This window comes from Phalacrocorax aristotelis, chromosome 1 (genome assembly GCF_949628215.1).
Source record: "Phalacrocorax aristotelis chromosome 1, bGulAri2.1, whole genome shotgun sequence".
Taxonomy (NCBI): domain Eukaryota; kingdom Metazoa; phylum Chordata; class Aves; order Suliformes; family Phalacrocoracidae; genus Phalacrocorax; species Phalacrocorax aristotelis.
Genome location: NC_134276.1, coordinates 205,190,878 through 205,215,641, shown reverse-complemented (window position 1 = coordinate 205,215,641; position 24,764 = coordinate 205,190,878). Strand labels below are relative to the sequence as shown.

The following is a 24,764-nucleotide window of genomic DNA, read 5'->3' as shown; positions in this document are numbered from 1 at the left end:
GGGAAAACTGTAATCTAAGGGCAACAATCCAGAACAAATCTTTACTCATGAGGATAATTTTTCATTTATATAAACTGATTTAAATAGGGATAGTTGCAAGAATGAGCATTATTTCCTTAACGAATGGCTGAAACATTAAGCTTTACCATACAACCTTCAGAGCAAAACACATAGTAATTCACCTTTTGCTGTTTTTGTTTACCACTATTTGACTTTAGAAGAATCTGTTGGAATCAGAAATGAAACCTTGTCAATGATTTTATGTGTCTGTGCTTACAATGAATTTTGTCCTGAATGGTAGATACTATCTAATGGGGATTCTGGGTCTATTTACCCATTTTTAAAAATATCTGTTATAGCTAATACAGTTATCAACAGTGAAAAATTAATTAGACTAATTTAGCTGAAATGTAAGGTTCTGAACTGCTTAGCCAGTATACGACTATAAGAAATACATTATAGGCAATGCCTTAAGTCCCGATATGCTCTTATCTACATGTTAATGTGGTGTAAATCATAGAATCATAGAATCATTAAGGTTGGAAAAGACCTCCAGGATCATCAAGTCCAACAAGCAACCCAACACTACCATGTCTCCTATGAAGTGCCACATCTACACGTCTTTTAAATACCTCCAGGGACTGTGGCTCTACCACCTCTCTGGGCAGCCTGTTCCAATGTCTGGCCACTCTTTCAGTAAAGAAGTTTTTCCTAATAACCAATCTAAACCTCCCCTCTGCAGCTTGAAGCCATTTCCTCTCGTTCTATCACTAGTGACCTGGGAGAAGAGACCGACCCCCACCTCGCTACAACCTCCTTTCAGGTAGCTGTAGAGAGTAATAACGTCTCCCCTCAGCCTCCTCTTCTCCAGGCTAAACAACCCCAGTTCTCTCAACTTCTCATAATACTTGCTCTATATACCCTTCACCAGCTTTGTTGCCCTTCTTTGGACATGCTCCAGCAACTAAATAGTCCTCCTTCTATGGGCTCACAGACTTAGGTCTATTCTGAAATTAGGGAAATAGGTAATATTTCTAATAGGACCTATAAAGCACTATAGTATATTATAATAATTATTCCTAAGTCACTTACATTGGTGTAAACAGTGAAAAATCAACGAGGAACATTAAACATGTATATTGAATTTCTCGATGCCAGTTGCATCTCTAAACTACAGGTTTTTTGCATTTGGATGTCAGATTTAACAGAGAAGTATATAAAATTTTTTGTAACCAGATGCCATGATATAAAACACTAATACAGCTTTATTACTCAAGTTCAGTATTAGATTTCTTTTTATAAATATCACAGGCTAAATTGGAACTGGAATTCATAAATATTTCTTTTTACCTCTATTTCTGAACGTGCACAATAGATGAGTCATATTTTCCTTTGAGCTTCTGTCTAATTTGAATTAGGTTGATGCTTTTCACCTCTTCCAGAACAAATTTGATTTTGCAGGCATATTATAAATATGCATGACAGAAGGCTGTATGGAAGGAGATATCTTGTACAAGGTACCTCAGACCTTCAGAAGAGATGCTTGCCAGAGATCATTAATGTCTGTATAAGGGTCAGTAGATTACTATGAAGTCCAGTGCCAAGAGTCTCGCAAAGATCACTCAAAAAAACCCCCAAAAAACAAACCCCAAAATGGCCCATCTTGCACATGTCAAACAAGACTCTACTGATTAATGCGAGATACTCTAATTCCTAAAAATTGTAACATGGAAATCCAAAGTGAGCAATAGACAATAGTCCTAACTTACAGCATCATAGAATCATTTAGGTTGGAAAAAGGCCTTTAAGATCATCAAGTCCAACCATTAACCTAACACTGCCAAGTCCACCAATAAACTGTGTCCCTAAGCACCACGTCTACATGTCTTTTAAAGACCTCCAGGGATGGAGACTCAACTACTTCCCTAGGCAGCCTGTGCCAGGGCTTGACAACCCTTTCAGTGAATAAGTTTTTCCTAATATCCAACCTAAACTTCCCCTGGCACAGCTTAAGGCCTTTTCCTCTTGTCCTATTACTTGTTACTTTGGAGAAGAGTCTGACCCCCACCTCACTACAACCTCCTTTCAGGTAGTTGTAGAGAGCGATAAGGTCTCCCCTCAGCCTCCTCTTCTCCACACTAAACAAACCCACTTCCCTCAACCTCTCCCCATAAGACCTGCTCTCCAGACCCTTCACCAGCTTCATTGCCCTTCTCTGGACACACTCCAGCACCTCAATGTCCTTCTTGTAGTGAGGGGCCCAAAACTGAACACAGGATCTGAGGTGCGGCCTCACCAGTGCCGAGTACAGGGGCACAATCACTGCCCTGCTCCTGCTGCCCACACTATTCCTGATACAAGCCAGGATGCCATTGGCCTTCTTGGCCACCTGGGCACACTGCTGGCTCATGTCCAGCCAGCTGTCAATCAACACCCCCAGTTCCTTTTCCTCCAGGCAGCTTTCCAGTCACTCCTCCCCAAGCCTGTAGTGTTGCATGGGGTTGTTGTGACCCAAGTGCAGGACCCGACACTTGGCCTTGTTGAACATCATACAGTTGGCCTTGGCCCATTGAACCAGCCTGTGCAGGTCCCTCTGCAGGGCCTTCCTAAACTTGAGCAGATCAACACTCCTGCCCAATTTGGTGTAATGTGCAAACTTACTGATGGTGCACTCTCTGTCAACCAGTCTCCTAAACAGGCTGAACTCTGCCCTCTGGAAGTCCAAGATGGCAGTTCTGCTGACCCTCCTCCTTACTTCTCTGAGAAACAAAAACTCTGCCATTTCATGATCGCTATGCCCAAGATGGCCTCCAACTGTCACATCACCCAAAAGTCCTCTGTTCACAATCAACAGGTCCAGTGGGGTGCCTTCACTAGTTGGCTCACTCACTAACTTGGTTTATTACTGGTAAAAACACTCACGTTTAAGCAACATATGTTTGAGCAAGCTCTGGGTTAATTCGAAAAACAGTATACTTTGGCAGCAGTGACTATAATGAGTATTAGAGCTTCCAAATTTCAACCTTAAGGAAGTAAGCTTGCAAGTTGGTTCAAGAAAAGTCATCATCCAAGAACACACATATAAAACAACTTATGATAAAATAGCCAACAGTATTTACATATGTATACACACACAAACTTAGCAATTGTAAATGAAGACTTGTGATAATTTTCTTCTGGTCCATTGGATCTGTATTAGCCACATTTCTATTAAAAAATCCATGTACAAGACTGATATCCCAAGTTTAAAGGAGAAGTTACATTTCACTCCTCCCCATTCCCTGCAAGACGCACTCATAGTTCATTTTATTGCTTGGATGCTCTCACACTGCTAGGGTAAGTAAAATGGTAGTTCTCCTTAGTTCAACTAATTATGTTGTTACACTGAAAAGAATGAGTAAGGAGATGGTGAGGGGAAAAAAAAATAGCTTGTGAATAGCAACTGAAGTTGCCTTTTTTCAGTCCTGTGTTAACTATAAGCCCTGGAAAGAACCAAGATCTTTTTGTTATACAGGCAGTCACAAATTGGGTAAATTTTCTTAAACTGTTAAGTCTTCCAGTCCCTTTCCATGTCATTTTTACTTAACTATATTTTGCTTTTTTCAGCTTTTCTTTCTCATTATACAATGAACTGGGACACTATATACTTTTAAACACACTCAAAATTCATAGATCATCTGAATAAACTAAAATAAATTTTCCTTATCTAAATGGAGAATTACTGGAAAGTTGGATGAAGATTTGGCTGGTAACGGATGGTTGCTTGGCAACTTTTTGCTTTCTTTTTCCCTGTACTCCCATAAATGTAATTACTTTAAAAGTATGGAAGTATGTGTCATTACTAGATTTACTTGTATCTTTCCCTTTTAATTTAAAATTTCTGTTATGTTTATTTTATGCTATTAAGTTACCCTTTCTTCTACTTTACACTCATCTTTAAGTGATTAACATGAGTGTAATTTTCTAACTTTCTCACATTTTTTCATTTTACCTTGCTATCTGAAGCTTGGCTATTCTACCAGAAAAACAAAACATAACAAAACCAAACCAAACCCAAACCCAAACCTAAATTCCAAAGCAAATTTGTTTCCTTCAGTCAGTGAAAAGTCCCATGAAATAAAGTACTAGATAATCCTGTCCTATGATAAAGACTGTGGAGGAAGATTTTGCTGAAAAGGGGGAAGGGAAGGGCATATCCTTCATATTTTTCTAGCAGGAAAAGGTGGATTTTCTGGCTCTGGGCAGGAACTTTTTAAATATAGGAATCAATGAGTAAAACAGAAGAATACTTATGCTCAGATAGGTGTTTGGTACACCTGCATAACTTTTCTCTATACCCATACCAGTAATAAATTCATATTCACTTGCTACCAACAGCTCCCCATCAGAGCTCTCTTCAAAATCTCCTGAAGAAAATACCAAGAAAAAGTGAGCACAATCTGAGGTTATACTCTTGTATATCCTTCCAGCTTGACTGCAGGTCCACTAGCCCCTTGACATTGGACCACAGTAGTTTCTCTGAGGCTGGAAGGTGGATGTAGATGAGATGTTGGTAAGAAAGAGATGATGTCAGAATACGAATGGGAATTAAAACCATGAAGGACCCACCTCATAAATAAGATACTTTTCCATGTGAGCAAAACTAGTGAAATCTGGCCCTAACCACAGCAACACCTCCTCACCCAAGGGTTAAGTGCAGTCTGCTTTTACATTCTCCATTTTAACAGACTATATTCAATCCTTTCTGACAGTCAGCTCAAAGCAATACACTAAGTGACTCATCTGGAATTTCAAAACAAGTTTTCTGTAACTCAAATGTGATGTAAATAAGAACTCTAAGAACTTTGACATTCCCCATTTTGAATTTTAAGGATTTTAAGGCTTCTTTCGATACTCTCCAGAAATGAATAAAACTAAGCCAAATTTTAAACTTAAAAAGATGATGCAATCTGAATATTGGATGAACTCCTCACATTCTTTTGATAAAAAGCATCAATAAAAGCATGGAAGATATATATATAGCCACCACAAAAAAAAAAACCTGATTAACATCAATTACTCATAACCACTATGAGACTTTTGAAGGCTTCCTATGAAAGACTTAATTTCAACAGTTCCTAGAATCTCTGCATTCTGGAGGAATGATGGAGCTGACATGTGTTTCTAATTATGTTTGCAGATACTGCAAAGTAACTAAAATGTGTTCTAAGCTCGAATGGAATAATAACTTTCCACATCATCATTCTAAGCTGTAGGTTTTGTAATTATAAGACATTGTGGCTACACTTAATGTTATTTTAACACATAGACTAATCCAACGTTTTATATTAATGTTGCTTATTTCAAACATCTGAAAGGTCTCATCCAACAACTCTTTTGTCTCATAATAGGAGACAACAGAAAAATATCAAGGCATTAATATATTTCATAGTTTGTATATACTCAAGATTTCAGTATAGTATTAGCCACTTGGCAAATGGCTCTTCTGGTCAGTCTGCTATGTGAGGTTTGTAATTTTCTCTGTTTATTTGAAAAGGTTTTCTAACCTCTTCTGGATAATATTCAAATGTTTAAACATTCAGCGAAGAAAAAGAATAAATGCTTCTCTTTGAACAGAAAGCTCTGTATCTTCTGGGAAAACCCTTACTGTGTCCACACTGTTTGGACACTTACCACACAGCTCAAGTGCTTCTTAGTCCAGGGACAAGCCAACACCATCTCGTGTTGACTTTTCAAGGGTTATGTGTACATTGCAAGGAGGCAACAGGTGCAAGCATGCTGAACCCATGCTGTGACTCTTGCATTTCTATCCGTATTGCTGGCTGTAAGACTCCACAGAATCCCTTTCATCCTTTAGAAGAGGTGAGCTAGGGATATCTGCTGGTGTTTGGCTTGAAAGTTTGGACCCATGATAATGCACTAAGGGAACTGCCACTTTCTCCTCAAGTTCAGCCCACTGCTGAGTTCATAACTCAGTTCATAACTGAGCTTGCACTTTTGCTAGAAGAGTGCAGGACTGTCTACCCAGAAATGGAAAACAAGGAGCATCTGCTCCAGGTCCTTAGCATCACTGGTGCCATCAACCAGAACTGAGAGTGATATGCTAACAGTAAAATGAAGAAAAATACAGTATACTAACTTGGCTTCTAAGTGGCTAAATATAATGGTTTACATTGTTCTCAATTTCTGAGAATTTCTATGACTTATTACATCTGAAGGTCATGTCCTGGCTACATCAAGATGGGACACACAAAAATGAAGGAACAACAATTAAAAACCTACAGAGGCAGTATTTATAATCTGCGTAGCAATGGATTTATCTAAAAAAAAAGGGAAAAAACAACCAAAAAACTGCTCTAAAAACTACCAGTCCTGATGCCAGAGAATTTAATGGTCTTAAGGACTTCTGTGACAATTTAATCTGGTTTCCCAAACAATACACAGGACAGTTTTTACTTTTTTCACCACATTTGCTACAGGGTTTGAAGCATGCACTTCAATACCATAAGATGCGACAATTTCTTAGAACACAAAACATTACTGGAGTCAGCCAGTGAGAAAATTCCCACTTACTTTGGAATAGGGATGAGCCCTAAGTCAGTTAGAGCCAGAACCACTTAGCTCTGAATGCTGTTGACAAACAAATGAATATAATTATTTCAAGGCTTGCTAAATTAAAAAATAGATTAAAAACCAACTGGAATTGTTCCCATTAAACCTTCCAAGCTTTTTGTTTTATAACTCAATTTAGGAAGATGGATAAAGACTAATGTAAATTAGACTACATCTATTTACCAAACGGCCTTACTTTTTACAACAATGAAATTTGGTCCAGTTTAGGAAAACACAGTGAAAATTTTCCTGAACTTCTATAAGGAAATCTGTTCCCTTTCAGCTAGGCTAGGATTTCTCCCGAAATATTCTTCTGCAACACAAAGTTGACGTCAAAGTCTTTTCAAATCATACCAAATTAGACGACAGTTTTCTGGGTAGAGTAAATAGTGTAACAGGCTATTTTGCCATATAGGGTAGGATTTTTCCACATAAATTCCAGGTCATTTGTAAAGTTTAAATGGCAAAGAATGAAAACAATTACTTCAATCTCTTTTTTTCCTCTAATCTGTGCAGAGTCCCGACATACTAAAAAGTGGTAATTCTTTGCATTTTCCAGAGTTTTCATTACACTTTTTATTCAGTCATTTACATCTCTCGTTTTTCAACATGCCTCAATTATTTATACAGAGTTATAGAAGACTAACACTTCTAAAGTCATCTCAGATTTTTCTACTCAACAATATTTCAGGCTTCAGCACATAGTTCAAAGTATTTTAAGACAAGAAGATAAAAATCACTACAGTAATACTCTAAATATTTAGTTACATCATAAACTGTATTTATCAGTATTCCAGTGCAATTCTGCATTCCGTTTTGTAGACTGGGAAACGTTTAAAGTACAGACAGGAATAGCTACACTGCAGATATTTAGGAAAGGATATACCTTGTTTAAGTAATAAGTCATTAATCCAGAGGAAGGCTATGACGGTAGAAGGTAAAGAAAAATGTGGTATGATTTTTAAATTAATGCTGTCATTGCAGTTAACCAATACAGTAGAATCTCTCATCTGTAACTACATGCACACTGATAGGCAACAGATTGTTTAGGATAAGCATGGGAAGTCCCCAGGAAAAGCCTGTTTATTAGCCTTTCAAGCAGAAAAATACTTGTCACTGAGTTTTCTCAATTTTTAATTTAGGTGATAAACAAATATACCTGAAACCACGTGGCTGTTGGTTGCACACATGCAGTCAGTCATTCCTCTGCTGATGTTTGTGGTGAGCAAAATTAAAACAAAGTAACAAGTACATTTGTATAAAAACACATATTTATGTAAATTGGTTTCCCCTTAAAAGTGCTATTTTTACAGGGGAAAAAAATCACCTTTCTAAGCCATTTCTATTTGGAAGCTAAAATAAATAATTTAACAAAGAGATTTTCTGTATTTCATGAAGTGCTTCACAAATTATTTTGCCCTCTTTCCTATTCCAAGAAAACCATAAGTATAATAAATAAGAAGACAGCATGCACTTTTTAAATACAGCATATCATTATTTCACAAAGTGAGGGCATAAGGTGTATGGTTCCTTGAACTTTGCTGTCTAAAGGAAAGTGACTTGGCTGCATTGGTTCCACACACAACAAGCCAGTAACTCAGAAGACAAAAGTAAAACACTAAAAAAATTAGCCAGAAGAATTATTAATATCTATTCTCTTTATTTTGATATGGAGTCTTTTATACCTATATACCACTGAAAGTCATAGACTACTACAAAGTATTTCACATAAAAAAGCTATGTGCAGATGATGCTTCATAAACAAGACAAAACTGAGAGTGGGGGTAAAGTAAAGGCATACATGAGAAACATTAATCTACCTCCTTACAGGAGATCCAGCACTATATTGCCTTATGCAGAATTTCTACAATTTTACTTTTTTAATTACAGATGGATCGGCTAGGCACTCTTTAATGAAAAATAAACTGTTGAAAGCTTTCTAAAACTAACAAATAACAACTAGAAAAAATAATATCATTAATTCTTTCCCAAGACATAATAGTTCATAACTGCAGATTTGTCCCCCAGGTCATAGGAAAAAGCAGTCCCTACATGGAAATTATCAAAATCAGCCACCATCAGGATGATACAATGGGTAGGAAAATACTGCATCTGGCAGCCAATTGTGTCTTGCATGGCTCAGTAAAAACAGGGCTAAGAGATCGGTAAGATAGGAATTTCGGCTTTCCTGCTATCACCTGTTTGGCCATGAACCTCGAAAGGAGGATACTGAATATCCAGTAGTCTTTCACCAGCTGGTTTCAATGGAGCAGGGTTTGCAGGAATCAAAAAGGAATTTTCCCAAAAAGACATAGGAGGGAGAGGCTTTTGCATTTGGTATGTTGTCGTTCTTACGTGTGCATTCTGGCTTATTTTTTCCATGTTCTTGGACAACTACAGGCCCTTCTGTGGCTGTAGATAAAGGAAATATTCAGCAGTAAATTCTAGATTTTGAGCAGGCAGATCTTCAGATGTCATGGGAGAAACAGAACGAATAGGAACTTAGTTTCATTGATCTCTCTCTTTACAAATATGGCCCTCACCTCAACAGCAGTGATATTCTTTGACCACAAGAATTTTGTAATATATATTACATTTACAATTGCTTATTTAAATATGTTATCTACTACTTATATGCTCTATGTCAGTGTTGCCTTTCCACCTGTTGTCAGAATTTATAAATAAAGCACAGACCAATTTAAACAGATAGGGAATCCACATGGCTACTAGTTCTATGTAATCTGTATCTCAGTAAGAATATTAACAATTAAAATCAAATGGAATAGGACTGCCTTCCTTTTTGTGCTCCTATATAGAATCATAGACACATGAGGAAATTGAACTGGCAGTCCCATGATCCAGCGGACAACATAAAGACTGCATGAAGAATGACTACTGAATTAAAAAAGAAAACAATTGAATTAATCGAAAAGAATCCTAAATCAGACTTTGGTTCTAGTATGGACTTTTGGTACATATTCCACAGTGTGGGAAAAACTGAAGATTAATCTAATTACTTTTCGACCACTTTCTCAGCCAAAACATAACAGAATCAGTGAAGTCTACGGAAACATCAAAAGTATTACTGCAGCAGTTGAATCTGAACACATCCCACCTCTGCCACCAGAATGGTTTACATGAATGAGTCCAGATGTGCTTCAGGTTTGTTCATACCAACCATTCAAACTGCTTACACAAACCTGGATGTTTTGCAGCAAGTCTGCTGCAGGAGATGTTAACTCCCAGCACAAAGCCAGAAATCAAAGAGTGGGCAAGCTGTTGTGTTTTAAATTGCCATAGTCACTAGTTAACATCTGCCTACAGTCTTAACTTTGTTTTTTTTCTTTGACCTACATTCCATTATCTGCCAGAAAAAAACCCCTTGCTCTAAAAAATCATGGGAAATCGTTCATGCTGCTTTTGATAAACTTCGAATAAACAGTCCTAAGACAAGTCTGCTAAACCAAAACATATTACTTCTTTAACCTTGCAACCACTGGGTAGTTCTGGGAACAGAATTAAAATCTTCTGTAGAATTTAAGAATATCATTGCTCTCAGTTATTTCCTTTATCTTTAGGAAGATATGTCTGTAAGATTAAGATAGCTCTTCATTCCACAGAAGGAAAAATAAATTCCTAAAAAGCTCATGTTACTCTCTGCACTTTCTTTTCTTTGACATTCAGCATTACTAGAAATTTCTGCCCTTCTTGAAGTCACTCAGTTCTAATGATAGTTTAGGCTTTCAATGCAGCACAACAGCAAAGAATTATAACAACATTTGATATGCATTTGAATGTTTCAAGGCAATTCACAAGATGAGGTCTACCAAGGATAATTATTATTAATTTTAAAGATATAGAATATTTTGTCCAATCAAAATTCACAAAGCAGATAGCAGAGTTCCTTGTAAACTGAACAAACAACAGTGTGGGGGGAATGTGGCTTCCCAAATAACAAGGATTTAGGAACTCTACTATATTTTAAAGCCCCTCAAACAAGGCAGCCATACAGGAGGACAAGGCGCTACTGTAAACACCTTATACTAGACCGACAGAAAAAAAATTTAGGATCCTATTAATCAAATGAAAAAAAATTAAAATTTTACTCACAAATTAAAATCATACATCTCATCTGTTACAAACATTTCAGTCTTGATGCATTTTTAACAAACCAAAGTGATGTCAATGTCTTACAGACAAGTTGCAGTCTGGGGGAGGGTCCTTCACCTCATTGCTGGGGAACTATCATGATCTGAAAGGAAGGGATACACAGTTTTGCTACATAAATAAAAGCACCATGGCAGTTTCTGGGGTGTTCATTTAGAGTATGGGAAAGGTAGATTCAAAACCCATTTCCCAAGAAAGTGCCCAGACCATTGTGCTATGCAGGAATCTGAAGGAATTATTGCAGCAGGTTAGACAAGTAAGTTTTTAACCAAGCTGTACTATCAATACAAGCCTGTGGTCTCTGCAAAAGCTAGTAACATTCCAGAGACCACGAGTTTATGGAGTACGTGTGTGACTAATGTCTGTTTAATGTTTAATCTGTATTATGAGTAATTTCAAATAGGGTTTAGGGGAATAAATTGTTCAGATTGGACTAATTAAACAAGAACTGGTGTAAAAATCCTTTACTCATGCATGTTATGTGGCTCTGGACTGAGCCGCGTATGCACAAAGACACGCCCACGTGGCCTTGCTTTGGGGCACACGGAAAATGACACAGGTCATTAAAACTACATAGGCACCACGTGAGAATGGCAAAGGTGGCTGTAGAATAAAAGTGAGGAAGTACATGGCAATTGTCACCTAGAGCTGAAGTATTCCATTTGGTGTGATTAGCTGCAAAGTACATGATTAACTTTTAAGGCTGATACAAGGCACAATAAAAAGAAAAGCAGGAACCAAAAATTAGGAATACGGAAAAGATACCTCAAACTGATGGTCCCATGAGAGCTTCTTCCCTAGCTCCCTGACTTGCTTTAGATTTAGAATTCAGGACATTATTCAGAACACCAGGCTTTCCTTTGGGTTTTCTGGGCAACCAATCCAACAGTTAGCATCCCATGCACTGAAGTGTTGCGGGGGGAGTCCTTAAGTTCCCTTCCCTTCACTTAGAAAGGTTCAGTAAAGTACTCAGAATCAGATAACAGTGAATTTTAACTGTGATGTGCCATAGAAATCATGAATATTCCAGCAGTGCTAGGCAAAATAGGAAGAAGAAAGGTCATGCTTGCCCTCCTTAGTTTATGACTCTATCCTGAAAAATGTTTGGAATGAAAACTGTATGTGTGTTTCAAATATGCTTTGGGATTTAAATAATTTTTATGAATTCATCTATTCAGTTAAAAAGTTTTAGGAAGAAAGGGACTGAGTGTGAGTGAAGGTATGTGATAAACCTCAAACTGGGAAAGGGACTGTTTTTCACCTTTTCCACCTGTTGTGGTAAAACTATAGTCTGGTTTTCAAAAGCAGTTTTAGAACACTCAAATGTTAAGAAACAGATGATAGTAGACTATTATAATGCAAAGCTAAGTGATTTTTTCCCCAGAAAGAAAATCCACGTACAACAAGGAATGAAATTAAACTGCATAAGTGATCAGCACACATGCATTTCAGCATTTTGCTTACATACACTAGTTCTCAGTCAGGAATACACTGAAACATGCCACCCTTGCAAGCACTACCTACTTTGCTCTGCTATCAATCACTCGTGATGCAAGCACTCCCACCCATTTCTGAGAACAGTGTAGGCAGTCTAATAACTCACAGACTTCAAGCTGCCCTTATAAGGTTGCTACACTTTTGCATACTTCCTCATACTGCTAGTTTCTCTGAGAAGATGAAGCTGCTTGTTTACTTAGTCTTGCTGAAGACATGTCTCCTCACTTTAACAAATGTCTTTGCAGTTGTGTTAGAAGATAAAGAGGATGCTAAAGAAGAAAAAGTTACTGACACTTGTCCTGTAAAGCTCAAAACTAATAAGAAATGTGATGAAGGAGAGGATTGTCCATATCAGATAAATCTGCCTGTGATGACCATCCAGTTACCCAAAGAATTCAGACTCCTTGAGAAGACTGTCAAAGAAGTACAGACCCTTAAAGAAGCAGTAAACAAGCTGAAGAAATGCTGCCAAGATTGCAAGCTGCAGGCAGATGACAACCAAGAAAGAGACAGCAGTAATGAATTCCTGCTACCTAAAGCAGAAACTCCAGAAGAAAACAGCAAAATCCAAGATAACAGAGTAAAGGAACTGCAAAGCAAAGTTAACAGAATGGCAACCAGCTTAAAAAATGCAAAAAGCCAGATTCAGACACTGCAGGGTCGTTTAGAGAAGATGAGCCTCATAAATATGAACAATGTAGAACATTATGTTGACAGCAAAGTTGCTAATTTGACGTTTGTTGTGAACAGCCTTGATAACAAATGTTCTTCTAAATGTCCAGCAATGCAGCCAAGACCTGGTATGTAACCTGTTAATTTTTACTGCCAGTATAAGCTTTCTGTGCATTTTACAAATGTTAGCTTATCAATTTTAAGCATATTTTAACGAAATAGCTATGTTGTTAACTTCACAAGTATTTGCTCTTTTACTGTTTATTTATACTCCTGTAAAACTTCATCCACCACTAGAGGGTTACTGAGAGCTGCAGGTGTTCAGTCCTAGAATTGGACTTCATATTGGGATTTAAAACATGAATCTTCACAGGACTTCTTTTTGCAATTCAATTAGTAAACATGAAATATTAACCTTATTTTACACCATACTACCCTTCATTAAGGATATTAAGTATCAGTGAGCTACATATATTTTCTCCTTGGATGAGAAGGGGTAAATTTTCTCTAGGTGAGCCTTAGAAAACTGCATAGTTTTTTTCAATGTGAAATGGCAACTATTCTAAAAACGTCCACAAGACATTGTTAAACATCAAGTGAATCTAGTAAAATGCTTATTTTTAACAGATAGATAATAAACTAATTTTTCTATCATCACAACAAACATCTGAAAGGCTCAGCTAAAAAAGCTTATTAACAGTACTTCTCAAGTGGGTAAGAGATGTACATAATTTTAATACTAAACCCTTAGCATGAATCTAATATACAATGTGAAACAGGAAATAGGTGTTATCACTGGCAAATACTTTTTTAAAACTTTAATTGTCCTAATTAAAATCAAGAAATAGAACTAATAATTTCTTTCTAATATTGACTGTTACTAAGGGAAGATTGAAGTGGTTTTTTTTAAAGTCGTAAAGTTTTTATATTACATATATGAATCTTTGAAAACAAGAAATATTCACTAGATTGTCAGTGTATTCTACCACTCATACGTATGAAGACAGGGCTTTCTAGAGCTAAAGCAGAGACAGATCAGGCTGCAATACAGTTTTTAAGGCTCTGTTGCTCAGCATTCAAGTTTGAAATAAAACTGTTCTTCTGACTACCCATATTGAAAACTGAAGGATCTGCAGACGGTACAGTGTGTGTACAGCTGAGATTCTTGAAGGTGTGAAATGATCAAATGAATAATAATAAAGGTAATGCTTTTACCATATCAACAATCAGCTTAAGTCTGGCTTTAGGTTTGGCTTTTAAGCCTTTGATTCCTATAGTTTGTGCTTTCATAGATGTCCAGTTTCCTGGCAGACAAGGAGTCCTGAGTCTTATTGCCTGCTGCAGCCTGAGAACACTCCCCCCCTCCAAGAAGTAGTTTAATTGTTTAGAATTTTCTAGGAAAAATATGCAATTCAAGCCTGCAAATGAACATGCCCATAAATTCAAATCTGCAGTAGGAATGAACATTATGATTTTGACTCTTAATTCAGAACTTCTGAGAGCTCTCTGTATCACTTAATAACATGGAATTATAATATCATGCTGTTAACACAATGTCATTAACTGGGTGACATTGTGAATGAAAAACAGATTTTCACTCTGCAGGAAAAATCTGGGGGTAGTTTTCTTCTGAATAACATACATCACCCATCGGTGGGAAAAAGCTGTGTTAACGGTAGATGCTAAAACTTTTCCTTACTGTAAAGCCAACAGTGCCATATACACAGGAAAGCATTGTCACTTTTCTAGCTTCATCTTTCTAGGAATCAGAGTATTACTACAATAGATGAGACAATTTTATTACTTTTTTCCTGCTTCCTAAAGTACAGTCAACATGAACACAGGAAACTTCCCTAATGATGTTATGTTCTGTATCAAACGATGTCACCAGAACAATAGCCAGGCTAAAGTCATTCCCATATGGACAAAGACTTTTCTCAGAAATACTGCCAGGTGAAGATTTAAATTATAGACAGGGTGTGATGGTATATATTTAAATACAAAAAGCAGCAAGTGTGTAAACACGAAGCATTAGAAATATGGACTGAAGAAATCAGGTTGAATTTACTGAAGTTAATGAAAGGATAAACTGAAGAGTAGAGAAAAGGAGAAAAGGGAAAATAGACGACCAAAATGCCCCTATATTAGGCAGGTTTGATATAAAGAGTCATTTAAATGGGGTTGTTTTGGACAGCTATCTGATGCAGAGCTCCTAGGTGGCATCTATTATAGAGTAAACCTGACGAAAAAAACCGTTTCTCCCTAGAGCTGAAATTGCTATAACAGTTTCCTATGTAGAAGCCTTTCTGAGCCAGTTCTGTATGTTACACCAGTCTGGCTAAAAATTTTATTTCTAAAGTGAAATTATGTTTATTCTAACACTATCTGTTCTTCCATCAGTTATACAAATAATGCAGAGAGACTGTGCTGACCATTACACAGCAGGCAAAAGGAGTAATGGAATCTACAGGATTAGGCCTGACCCCAGAAACGATAGCTTTGAAGTTTACTGTGACATGCAAACACATGGAGGCGGCTGGACAGTGCTGCAACGGCGTCAGGATGGTAGCACTAACTTTAACAGAACCTGGAACGACTACAAAAATGGCTTTGGAAACCTCAGCAGGGAGTTTTGGCTAGGGAATGACAAAATTCACCTCCTGACAAAGAGCCAGGAAATGCAACTGAGAATTGAACTTGAAGATTTCAATGGCATCAGAGAGTATGCAAAATATGAACACTTCTACGTGGCCAACGAATATCTAAAGTACCGTCTAAGTGTTCATGGCTATAGTGGCACAGCAGGAGATGCCCTTCACTACAGCAGGCATTACAACCACGATCAAAAGTTCTTTACAACTCCGGACAAGGACAATGACAGGTACCCTTCAGGAAACTGTGGAGCATACTACAGCTCTGGCTGGTGGTTTGACGCATGCTTGTCTGCCAACCTCAATGGCAAGTATTACCACAAGAAATACAAAGGTGTTCGCAATGGCATTTTCTGGGGTACATGGCATGGTATTTCTGATGGTATTCCCAGTGGATATAGGCAAGCCTTTAAATCAGTAAAAATTATGATCAGACCCAAAAGTTTTGTGCAGTAATTCTGCACCTTTCTCTTAACTAGTTTGCATTTGGATTGCACTCAAAATCATACTTACTCAGTATTATACTCAGAATGCAAGTATTCAGTTATGTTTGGCATAAAATAGTTCTAGACAAAACAGCACACTTCCACATAAATTTTCAGATGTGGTTTGACCCATATAATATATTAAAAACAGCATGAATGTTTCTGAATAGCCATTGCTAAAACTTAGCACACGTTAAGTCTTGGTATCATTATGTAAATATTCTAAACATTGCTTTTGGTGCTTTTACTGACTGTGATACACCAGATTTTATGAGTTAAAAATTTTAAATGGGCTACAAATTGTGTCTGAATGAATACCTACATTTTAACCTGAAAATAAATGTGAAGTATAACTGATAACATATAAATTTGTCAACACTTAGAATGAAAATTAGTCTCCCTGAAACAGCCTGACTTTTTGTATCATCTATCCTTCAGAACTTCAAAGGTAGACCATGGCAATATCAACATAAATTAGGAAATGTACTACAAATTATTATTTTTAAAGTACTAGGAAACAGAGGGCCACATGGTTTGCCCTAAGACACAAAAAAGCCTTGAAGAAGACTTTGAAAATGAAGATGACTCCTCAAATCTTATCCCCTTTATCAAAGATTATTCTAAGAAGTTGCTGAAGGAATTGAATAAAAGCAAGTGGGAAAAATGTAGAGAGCGTGTAATGAAAGACTATTTCTTGCTTACTTGGGTTCCTCCATTCAAGCTCAAGGTCCTATTTGTCATTTGTGGGAGAAAGGTGCCATTATGTAGCTTCTTGCACATTTATATAGGCAGGTAGACAGACAGGAACAAGACACATCAAGAAGAATCCATGTCTTTGCTTAAATGCGTCTACATATATGCAAAAAGAGTTTCCAGCACCATTTTGCTTTCTCCTGAATCTTATAGGTAAGCCAAATGTTACAAGATGACTCTTGTAGAGGCTCAAGCTCTCATTTAACTACTTCTCACTCTAGGTACCATTAGATCTTAAAATTATAAGAAAGATTATTAATATTTTGTAAGACACAGAAAGACTCTGTTCTCCCCATTTTCTGAGTACCCCTTTTGTGGCCACAGAAACCTGAACAACCCACTGGCAATTATAAACAGAAAAAAGAATACATGAAAGACTTTTCTTCTAAAATGTAACAAACGAAACAATCAAATTTTCAAATACTTCAGGAAGTGCAAATTAGAGATACTACTATTAAAGCTCATACTGTAGATAGCAAGCACAAATTTGACTACACGTATGTATTGCCCACCCTAGAAAGGCCATGTCTCTATAATTACGGTGACTAACATTCTGAGCAGAGATGGAGTTTATCTTAGCAAGAGGCTATTTTGCTATATTGCTTATGCCAATCTTGAGATGCAGATAAACTATACTATGACTGTATGAAGTGTGGCCTTTGCTGGCATAGCCTTTTTGGTTAAAAGAGTCATACCAAAAAAAACCCCAAGTATACACCTGACTTAAACTTTACAAATATGACCTTTACTGTTTTTTAAAGTGATAATGATAACTATTATGGTTACAAGTTATGCAAATGAGCAACAGTGGCAATTGCTAAATTGTAAAATATTAATATATATTTTAAAGAAGTATATACTTTGAAAGATATTTCAGTGTGAAGTGTAATTTGGTTTATTTTATTTCAATTTTAAAGAGTAATGGAAAATTTTGATTGCAAGATGTATAATCTTTGCTTGAGAACATGTTTTGAAGCTATAGAATATTTATTTTGGGATAATAAAAGGATTGTCTAAACAAAAAAAAAGCAACTTATGAAATATTGGTTAGAAGAGCAAATACTAATTGCATATGAGTATATTTAATCATTTTGCATTAAATGCACAATTTGCTCCTATTTGTTACACAGTAACTAGCTAAGTATGACTTACAGTATCTACAAGCTTCTACTTGAAAATGTCTCTTTCCTGCTAAGTTGTTAGAAGAGAAACGGTCCTTTTTTAACCCTGTTTAAAGGGAACTTTGTAAAACACAGAAATTTTAACAGGATAAGCAAATGTGACTAGTATCACCTACAAAAGCCTCGACTGATGTCTTAAAGAAAAAAAAAAAGAAAAAAGAAAAAGGAAAAAGAATGTGGAATGTTGTTACACAAATCTGAATGTTACCTGCCTGGAACTGTTGTAGCTGAATCTCTATCAATATGTACTAGTTTTACAAAGTGTAACCCTATCTACTTGTTGCAAGCATTATTTTTGTTTTTCCTTGGTGTAATAAAATTAAGTGACACTGTTAAAGCTGTACTAATGTCATAGATGCTTATGGGGACTATAAAAAAATTCTCATAAATTGCTTTATTTATTTTCTGTAAAAAGTGAAGCAACAAGAAAACACAGATAACTTGAGATGGCCAACAAAAGACGAGCCCGGAGAGTAACTGCTAGTAATGATAGCTATTAAGAAATCCATTTTATGACACTTCAGCTGCCAGATAATACCAAGGCTGAAATCTCAGACATCTTTTTGAAACTATTCATATTTTGGAAGAGTTTACACAACCTGCAACTTTAACATGAAAGAGGAGAAACAAACTCCTCTGTTTTTTGTATTACACATAACCTTTCAGATCACATTCAAGTTTCATCAAAGCATGTGAATAGAAATAATACCCCAAATTAAAGCATACAATTTTTTATACAAACTAAAGCATTTGGTCTCTGCTTAAGGCTTAATAATTCAAAACATGCCTTTCAATTTACAGAAAACATCTCCGTAACACTGATTATCATATGAAAACACTTGTGGTTTTATCTTGATAATATTTAAATTGTGCATTTTAGTGAAGAAGATTACTAACAGCAGGTTTGCTAGCAAAATTCCTATGGGTTGTTTCCAAAAAGTAAAGGCACAAACCCATCTGTCCAACGTGATCAGCCAAACAGACTGTAATGTCTTGGCTTCTATGCATTGCTTAGACAAAAAAAAAAAAATCAGAAAAAAACCAGAGAAGACATGAAAAGAAGGTCTGAAAGCAATAATTCTTGATTTTTTTCTTCCCTTTTAAATGCAAATATCTGTTTCCTTTATGGTGTTTTTTGGGAAACACTGCAGTCAAACTCAGAGAGTGACTGGTGAACAACAGGTAGTTTGACAATTTGGTGGAAAATAAACTGGCGTTTATGTGATTATTTTCAAAGGAAATTAAGATGGTTCTTACTCCATACTTAGAACACTGTGTTTATAACTTAAACCAAAATCAAACAAAAAGACCATGCCAAATTTCCTTAGTTTCTGTGACTTACATGTCATAAGAAAAACAAAACAGGAAGGATGTGACTTCAAGTTTTCACAGAGAAAAAAGATAAGAACTAAATACTGGCCTACCAAGAAAGAGATTTGAAATGTATGTTTATAAACGCATTCTGTGCTCTTTTTTCAAGAGATAAGAGAAAAATAATATGGTGTATATGGGCCTGAAGACATTGACATAAGTTTCAAAGAAAAATGGCTGAGCAATACCATACACAGCCCTGCTAAATGCAAACATTCCACTTAGTAAACTGATCTATTTCATTTACAGCTTTTATGAAGCTTTTATGGAGTTAAAATACTTCTGCCAGAAGTGAATTTGGCCGTCACCCTCAACGGTAACCAAAACCAGAAAACAATGTTTTAAGATGATGTGTCAAATCCAACCGTCACACAAGTCATGAGAACAGGATATGATTTTTTAAGTCTTAGAATCACAGAATGGTAGGGGTTGGAAGGGACCGCTGGAGATCATCTTGCCCAACCCGCCTGCTTGAGCAGGCACACCCAGAGAGGGGGCACAGGAACGCGTCCAGGTGGGTTTTGAATGTCTCCAGGGAAGGAGACTCCGCAGCCTATTCCACTGCTCTGTCACCTTCAGAGGGAAGAATTTTTTTCTCATATTGAGGTGGAACTTCCTGTGTTCCAACTTGTACCCGTTGGCCCTTGTCCTGTCATTGGGCACTATTGAAAAGAGTCCAGTCCCATCATGCTGACACCCACCCTTTAGATATTTGTAGGTATTTATGAAATCCCCCCTCAGTCTTCTCTTCTCCAGGCTGAACAAACCCAAGTCTCTCAGCCTTTCCTCATAAGGGAGATGCTCCAGCCCCCTGATCATCTTGGTAGCTCTCCGCTGGACTTGCTCAAGGAGTTCCACATCCTTCTTAATCTGGGGGACCCAAAACTGGACACAGTACTCCAGATATGGTCTCACTAGGGCAGAGTAGAGGGGGAGGATAACCTCCCTTGCCCTGCTGGCCACACTCCTTTTAATGCATCCCAGGATATTGTTGTCCTTCCTGGCCACAAGGGCACATTGCTGGCCCATGGTTGGCTTGCTGCCCACCAGCACTCCCAGGTCCTTCTCAACAGAGCCACTTTCCAGTAGTTCAGCCCCCAGCCTGAACTGGTGCATCGGGTTGTTCCTCCCCTGGTGCAGGGCCTTGCACTTGCTCTTGCTGAATTTCACCAGGTTCCCCTCAGCCCAGCTCTCCAGCCTGTCTGGGTCTTGTTACATGGCAGCACAGCCTTCTGGTGTATCAGCCACTCCTCCCAGCTTTGTATCATCAGTGAACTTGCTGAGGTTACACTCTATCCCATCATCCAGGTCATTGATGAATATGTTGAACAGGACTGGACCCAGCACAGGCCCCTGGGGAACACCACTGGTGACAGGCCTCCATCCAGACTCTGCTCCATTGATCACAACCCTCTGAGTTCTGTTGTTGAGCCAGTTCTCTATCCACCTCACTGTCCACTCATCCAACCCACACTTTCTAAGCTTACCCATGAGGATCTTATGGGAGACAGTGTTGAATGCCTTACTGAAGTCAAGACAGACAACACCCATTGCCCTCCCTTCATCTACCCAGCCAGTCATGCCATTGTAGAAGGCTATCAGGTTGGTCAAGCATGATCTTTCCTTGGTGAATCTATGTTGACTGTTTTTGATAACCTTCTTTTCCTCTACATGCCTGGAGATGACCTCCAGGATGATCTACTCCAACACCTTTCTGGGGATGGAGGTGAGGCTGACTGGCCTATAGTTCCCCAGGTCCTCCCTCTCGCCCTTTTTGAAGATTGTAGTGACATTTGCTTTCCTTCAGTCCTCGGGCACCTCTGGGGTCCTCCATGACCTTTCAAAGATGATGGAGAGTGGCTTAGCAAGAACATCCACCAGCTCTCTCAGCACTCGCAGGTCCATCCCACCGGGGCCCGTGGATTTGCAAGGATCCAGTTTGCATATGTGATCTCTACCCAATCCTTCTCAACTGATGGTAAGTCTTCCTTTCTCCATATTTTTCCTCTTTTCTCTGGGGGCTGGGGTGCCTGAGGGCCAGCCTTAGCAGTAAAGACCAAGGCAAAGAAGGCATTCAGTGACTCTGCCTTCTCTGCATCCTGCGTAGCCAGGGCCCCTTCCTTGTTCAGCAGTGGGCCCACTGTATCCCCAGCCTTCCTTTCACTGCTGATGTCCCCGTTCATTAATTGTTCTGATCTCAGTAAAAAAATAACCCATTTGGAAAATAACTGGAAAAAATATGCCCAGTTACCTGATTATGTTCATATAATCAAGACACACTGTAAGTCTAATTAATATCACACCTCTACTGAAATACTACACCAACATTTAGAATGATAGAGTAGAAAATAGTAAGTATGTTTTACACACTTATTTTTAAGCAATTACACGGAGTCAATGATATTTATGGAGAAGTAGGATCCACTCTGAGAAACAGAAATTCTCTCTTGGGACATAATATAAAAGGCCCTCTGCTTACCTCTGCAGCTCAACCTCTATATGCTAAACCCAATGACAAGGATTCTCTCTCATGCAAACCTTTAAGAATCTGTTCATTAAGGAGTATTTGGACACAGGATTTTTGAATAGGAAACCAGAAATCACCTTTTAACATTTAAAGTAACCTAATCTGTGTAACAGATGATCCTCCACTACTGGACATTTTTATCAAATATATGTTTGGTTAACAACGCTCTGGCTTCCTCACCCCATGGTTGTGGCTGATGGTAACATCATAAGCCAAGGCCAGGTAAACTCACAATTTTAGTTCAAGATCACCCTGTTTTGGAATATCAGATCTCAAATACATATTTTGGGTGAGAAAAGGGGAAGAGGGAGATAGCTCTAGAACATAAGACAGCAATATGCTCGTCTTTTTAAGTCTCAGAAATTGTTGAGAAAGGGCCAAAATGCAAGAAGATGCTGCAGTTAAAGATTATTCCTTCTCCTAGTCTTGCAGCTTTAGGCACCTGAGTTTCCTCTGTGTGGCATGAAATATACACTTCACTTTGTAACAGCATAGAAGAAATAACATCTTATAAATGCTTTCAAACATGCTTTTCAGAAATAAACAGAAATACCACCTGATTTGTGGTAATATGCACACATGCAACAGCTTCCTGGCCTTGTTTCCTCACAATGTCACCTGCAAGTGGTAAAAAGAATCTCTCAATAGAAAGAGCATATTACACTGGCTCCATTCCCACTCCTGCTGTTTAAAGCATCTGTAAAATCACCCCACTCCTCTACAGCTTTTTATAGGAGGTACCACCAATTAGAACAATCAACTTACATATTGCAATGACCCATCGGTTTAATATTCACTATGCAAACTCCTGCTTGCTTGCTTGCTGAAAGCTTTTGCAAAAAAAACCAGACTCTGGCTTACAGACACATTATCATCCCTAGCTGACTTCCCAAATGACCGCATCAACAAAGTTAAAAAAGGTTTATTTAACTAGCAGTCAGATTCCTATGGGTGGAGGTAGAGGCAACATCTGTCTTTGCTGTCTTGTGCCAACAGATTTATTCAGCTTTTTTGTTGTGCAGGAGCCTTTTAAGTGTGTAATGTGGAGCGTGTTGGTTTCAGCTTAAGTTTGAAAATGTTATTTGCACTCAACAGCTCTGTTAAGATTTTTACATCTTTGATAGAGGATATACATGTTTGGAGAGTACTGAAACAAATTGTCCACTGCTATGGTTACCATGCAAAAATATACTGATGATCATACTTTATAAGAGTAGAAAGCACACTACAGTATATATAGGTGAACAGAAATTAAATTGGTGCTCATCTAAAAAAATTAAATTTCTAGCTCAGTCTACCGAGCTAGCTTTTCTAGGGACGTTTTCATTTAAAGATGTATCAACTTTTTTTAAAAAAAAAAAAGTAAAGTGGTTTACACCTACCATTTAGCCTTATTTTGGAGAGAAATAAAAACTGCTTGTCAGCAAAAGAAATTGGAAAAGGCTATATTTTCTAAAGTGGCATTGTTAGATGCCCGAATGCCACTGAAGAAATATATGAAATACTGATTCTTAGTATTCATATATGAAAGCTGTAGCCAACCTTTATGTGACTTTCTCTTCTTTCTTGCAGTGCAGATGAGAAAAAAGAGAAAAATGAGAAGTACCTTTCCTTAAACCACACTCAGACACAGGACACATGCATCACTCCATGACTTTAAAGCTTTTACAGCTAACATAACCACATGAATCAGCGTCAGACCAGCAGAAGTGAAATTTGCTTGAGAAGTGTCTGCCACTATACTGTTCGTTTTTTGGTAAACATGGAAATTTTGCTCTGTATTTCCAGTAGAACCAGGATTTCGGTTAACATTTATTAGCAGTTCAAACACTTTTGGCAGTCAAGGGTAAGAAGTTCACTAAACTCAGGAAGACTCCAAGTTTCAAAAATGTCAAGAAAAATATTCATGAAAGGTTCTTTCTGCTTCCTGATGGATGGTGGCAACAGGATGCTTGGACACCAGCAAAAAGAAATGTAGCATGATAGTGACAATTTCCATTCAAAAAAAAAAAAAAAAAAAAAAAGGCAGTGCAAATGAAAGATTTGGTGCTGGTATCAGGTAGGGGGCACAGTCCATTTTATCTTATAGGATACAGAGAGCAACTGTCTGCATTAGACCAATCAGAGAAATCTCCCAAAGGAGTTTATGCTTCTTCAGGTTTAGATTTAACACATAAACGACAATGTTCATTAGCAGAAAGGGGTTATTATGGTACCTTCCAAACAAGGTACCCGCTCACTGAATCTCATAAACAGTAAAGCACTTTTCATTCACACGTGCACTATTTGATGGAATTAATAGCTCCTTCTATTAGCATCCACTACAAAGACATGCAAGAAAAAAGTTGCTGAATCCTTTTTCTGGTATTGTTTTAAAAATAGATGTACACATTTGAATCAACTAACAAGGATCCTTCTAACCCAAGAACATACTAACAAAAGGAAAAGAAAGAAAAAGCACAGCATAGAAAAGCTCAGAGACATCACTCTTGAGTAAAGCCTAACAAGAACTCCTAATATAATACTAACTAAAAAGACCTCAAACTGGGAGAAGCCACCCTCCCACCATTTGATTTTTCCTTTTTTTTCCCCAGAAAAAAGAAGAGCTTGTACCTAATTTATACACAAACAGAACTAAGCAAACAGAATAAAAAGATACTAGGCTCCACGTCTGGTTTCTCCTTCTAACTGAAAGAACCTGAACAATACTAGTTTTTGGATAGTCTCTTGAATCAAAGCGATGAACCAATAGATTCTGTGAGCAATTCATCAACCTATTAAATCTTCAAAAATTTGCTAAGATAAAGTGGATGGAAAACTGTTCCTGGAGCGTAGCGGTTAATGGTTC

The 24,764-nt window shown here is 37.6% G+C and overlaps 2 protein-coding genes across 2 annotated transcripts in view; one reads left to right on the top strand and one right to left on the bottom strand.

The window, feature by feature from the left end:
* Window positions 1-24,764, bottom strand: part of CCDC146 (coiled-coil domain containing 146) — an 82,084-nt gene that overhangs the window by 43,646 nt on the left and 13,674 nt on the right. The gene's annotated exons all lie outside the window — the stretch shown is intronic.
* FGL2 (fibrinogen like 2) lies at window positions 12,329-18,355 on the top strand. Its single transcript, XM_075081449.1, has 2 exons — window positions 12,329-13,076; window positions 15,349-18,355. Exons 1-2 carry the CDS (start codon window positions 12,329-12,331, stop codon window positions 16,053-16,055), a joined length of 1,455 nt encoding a protein of 484 aa, XP_074937550.1. The 3' UTR covers window positions 16,056-18,355.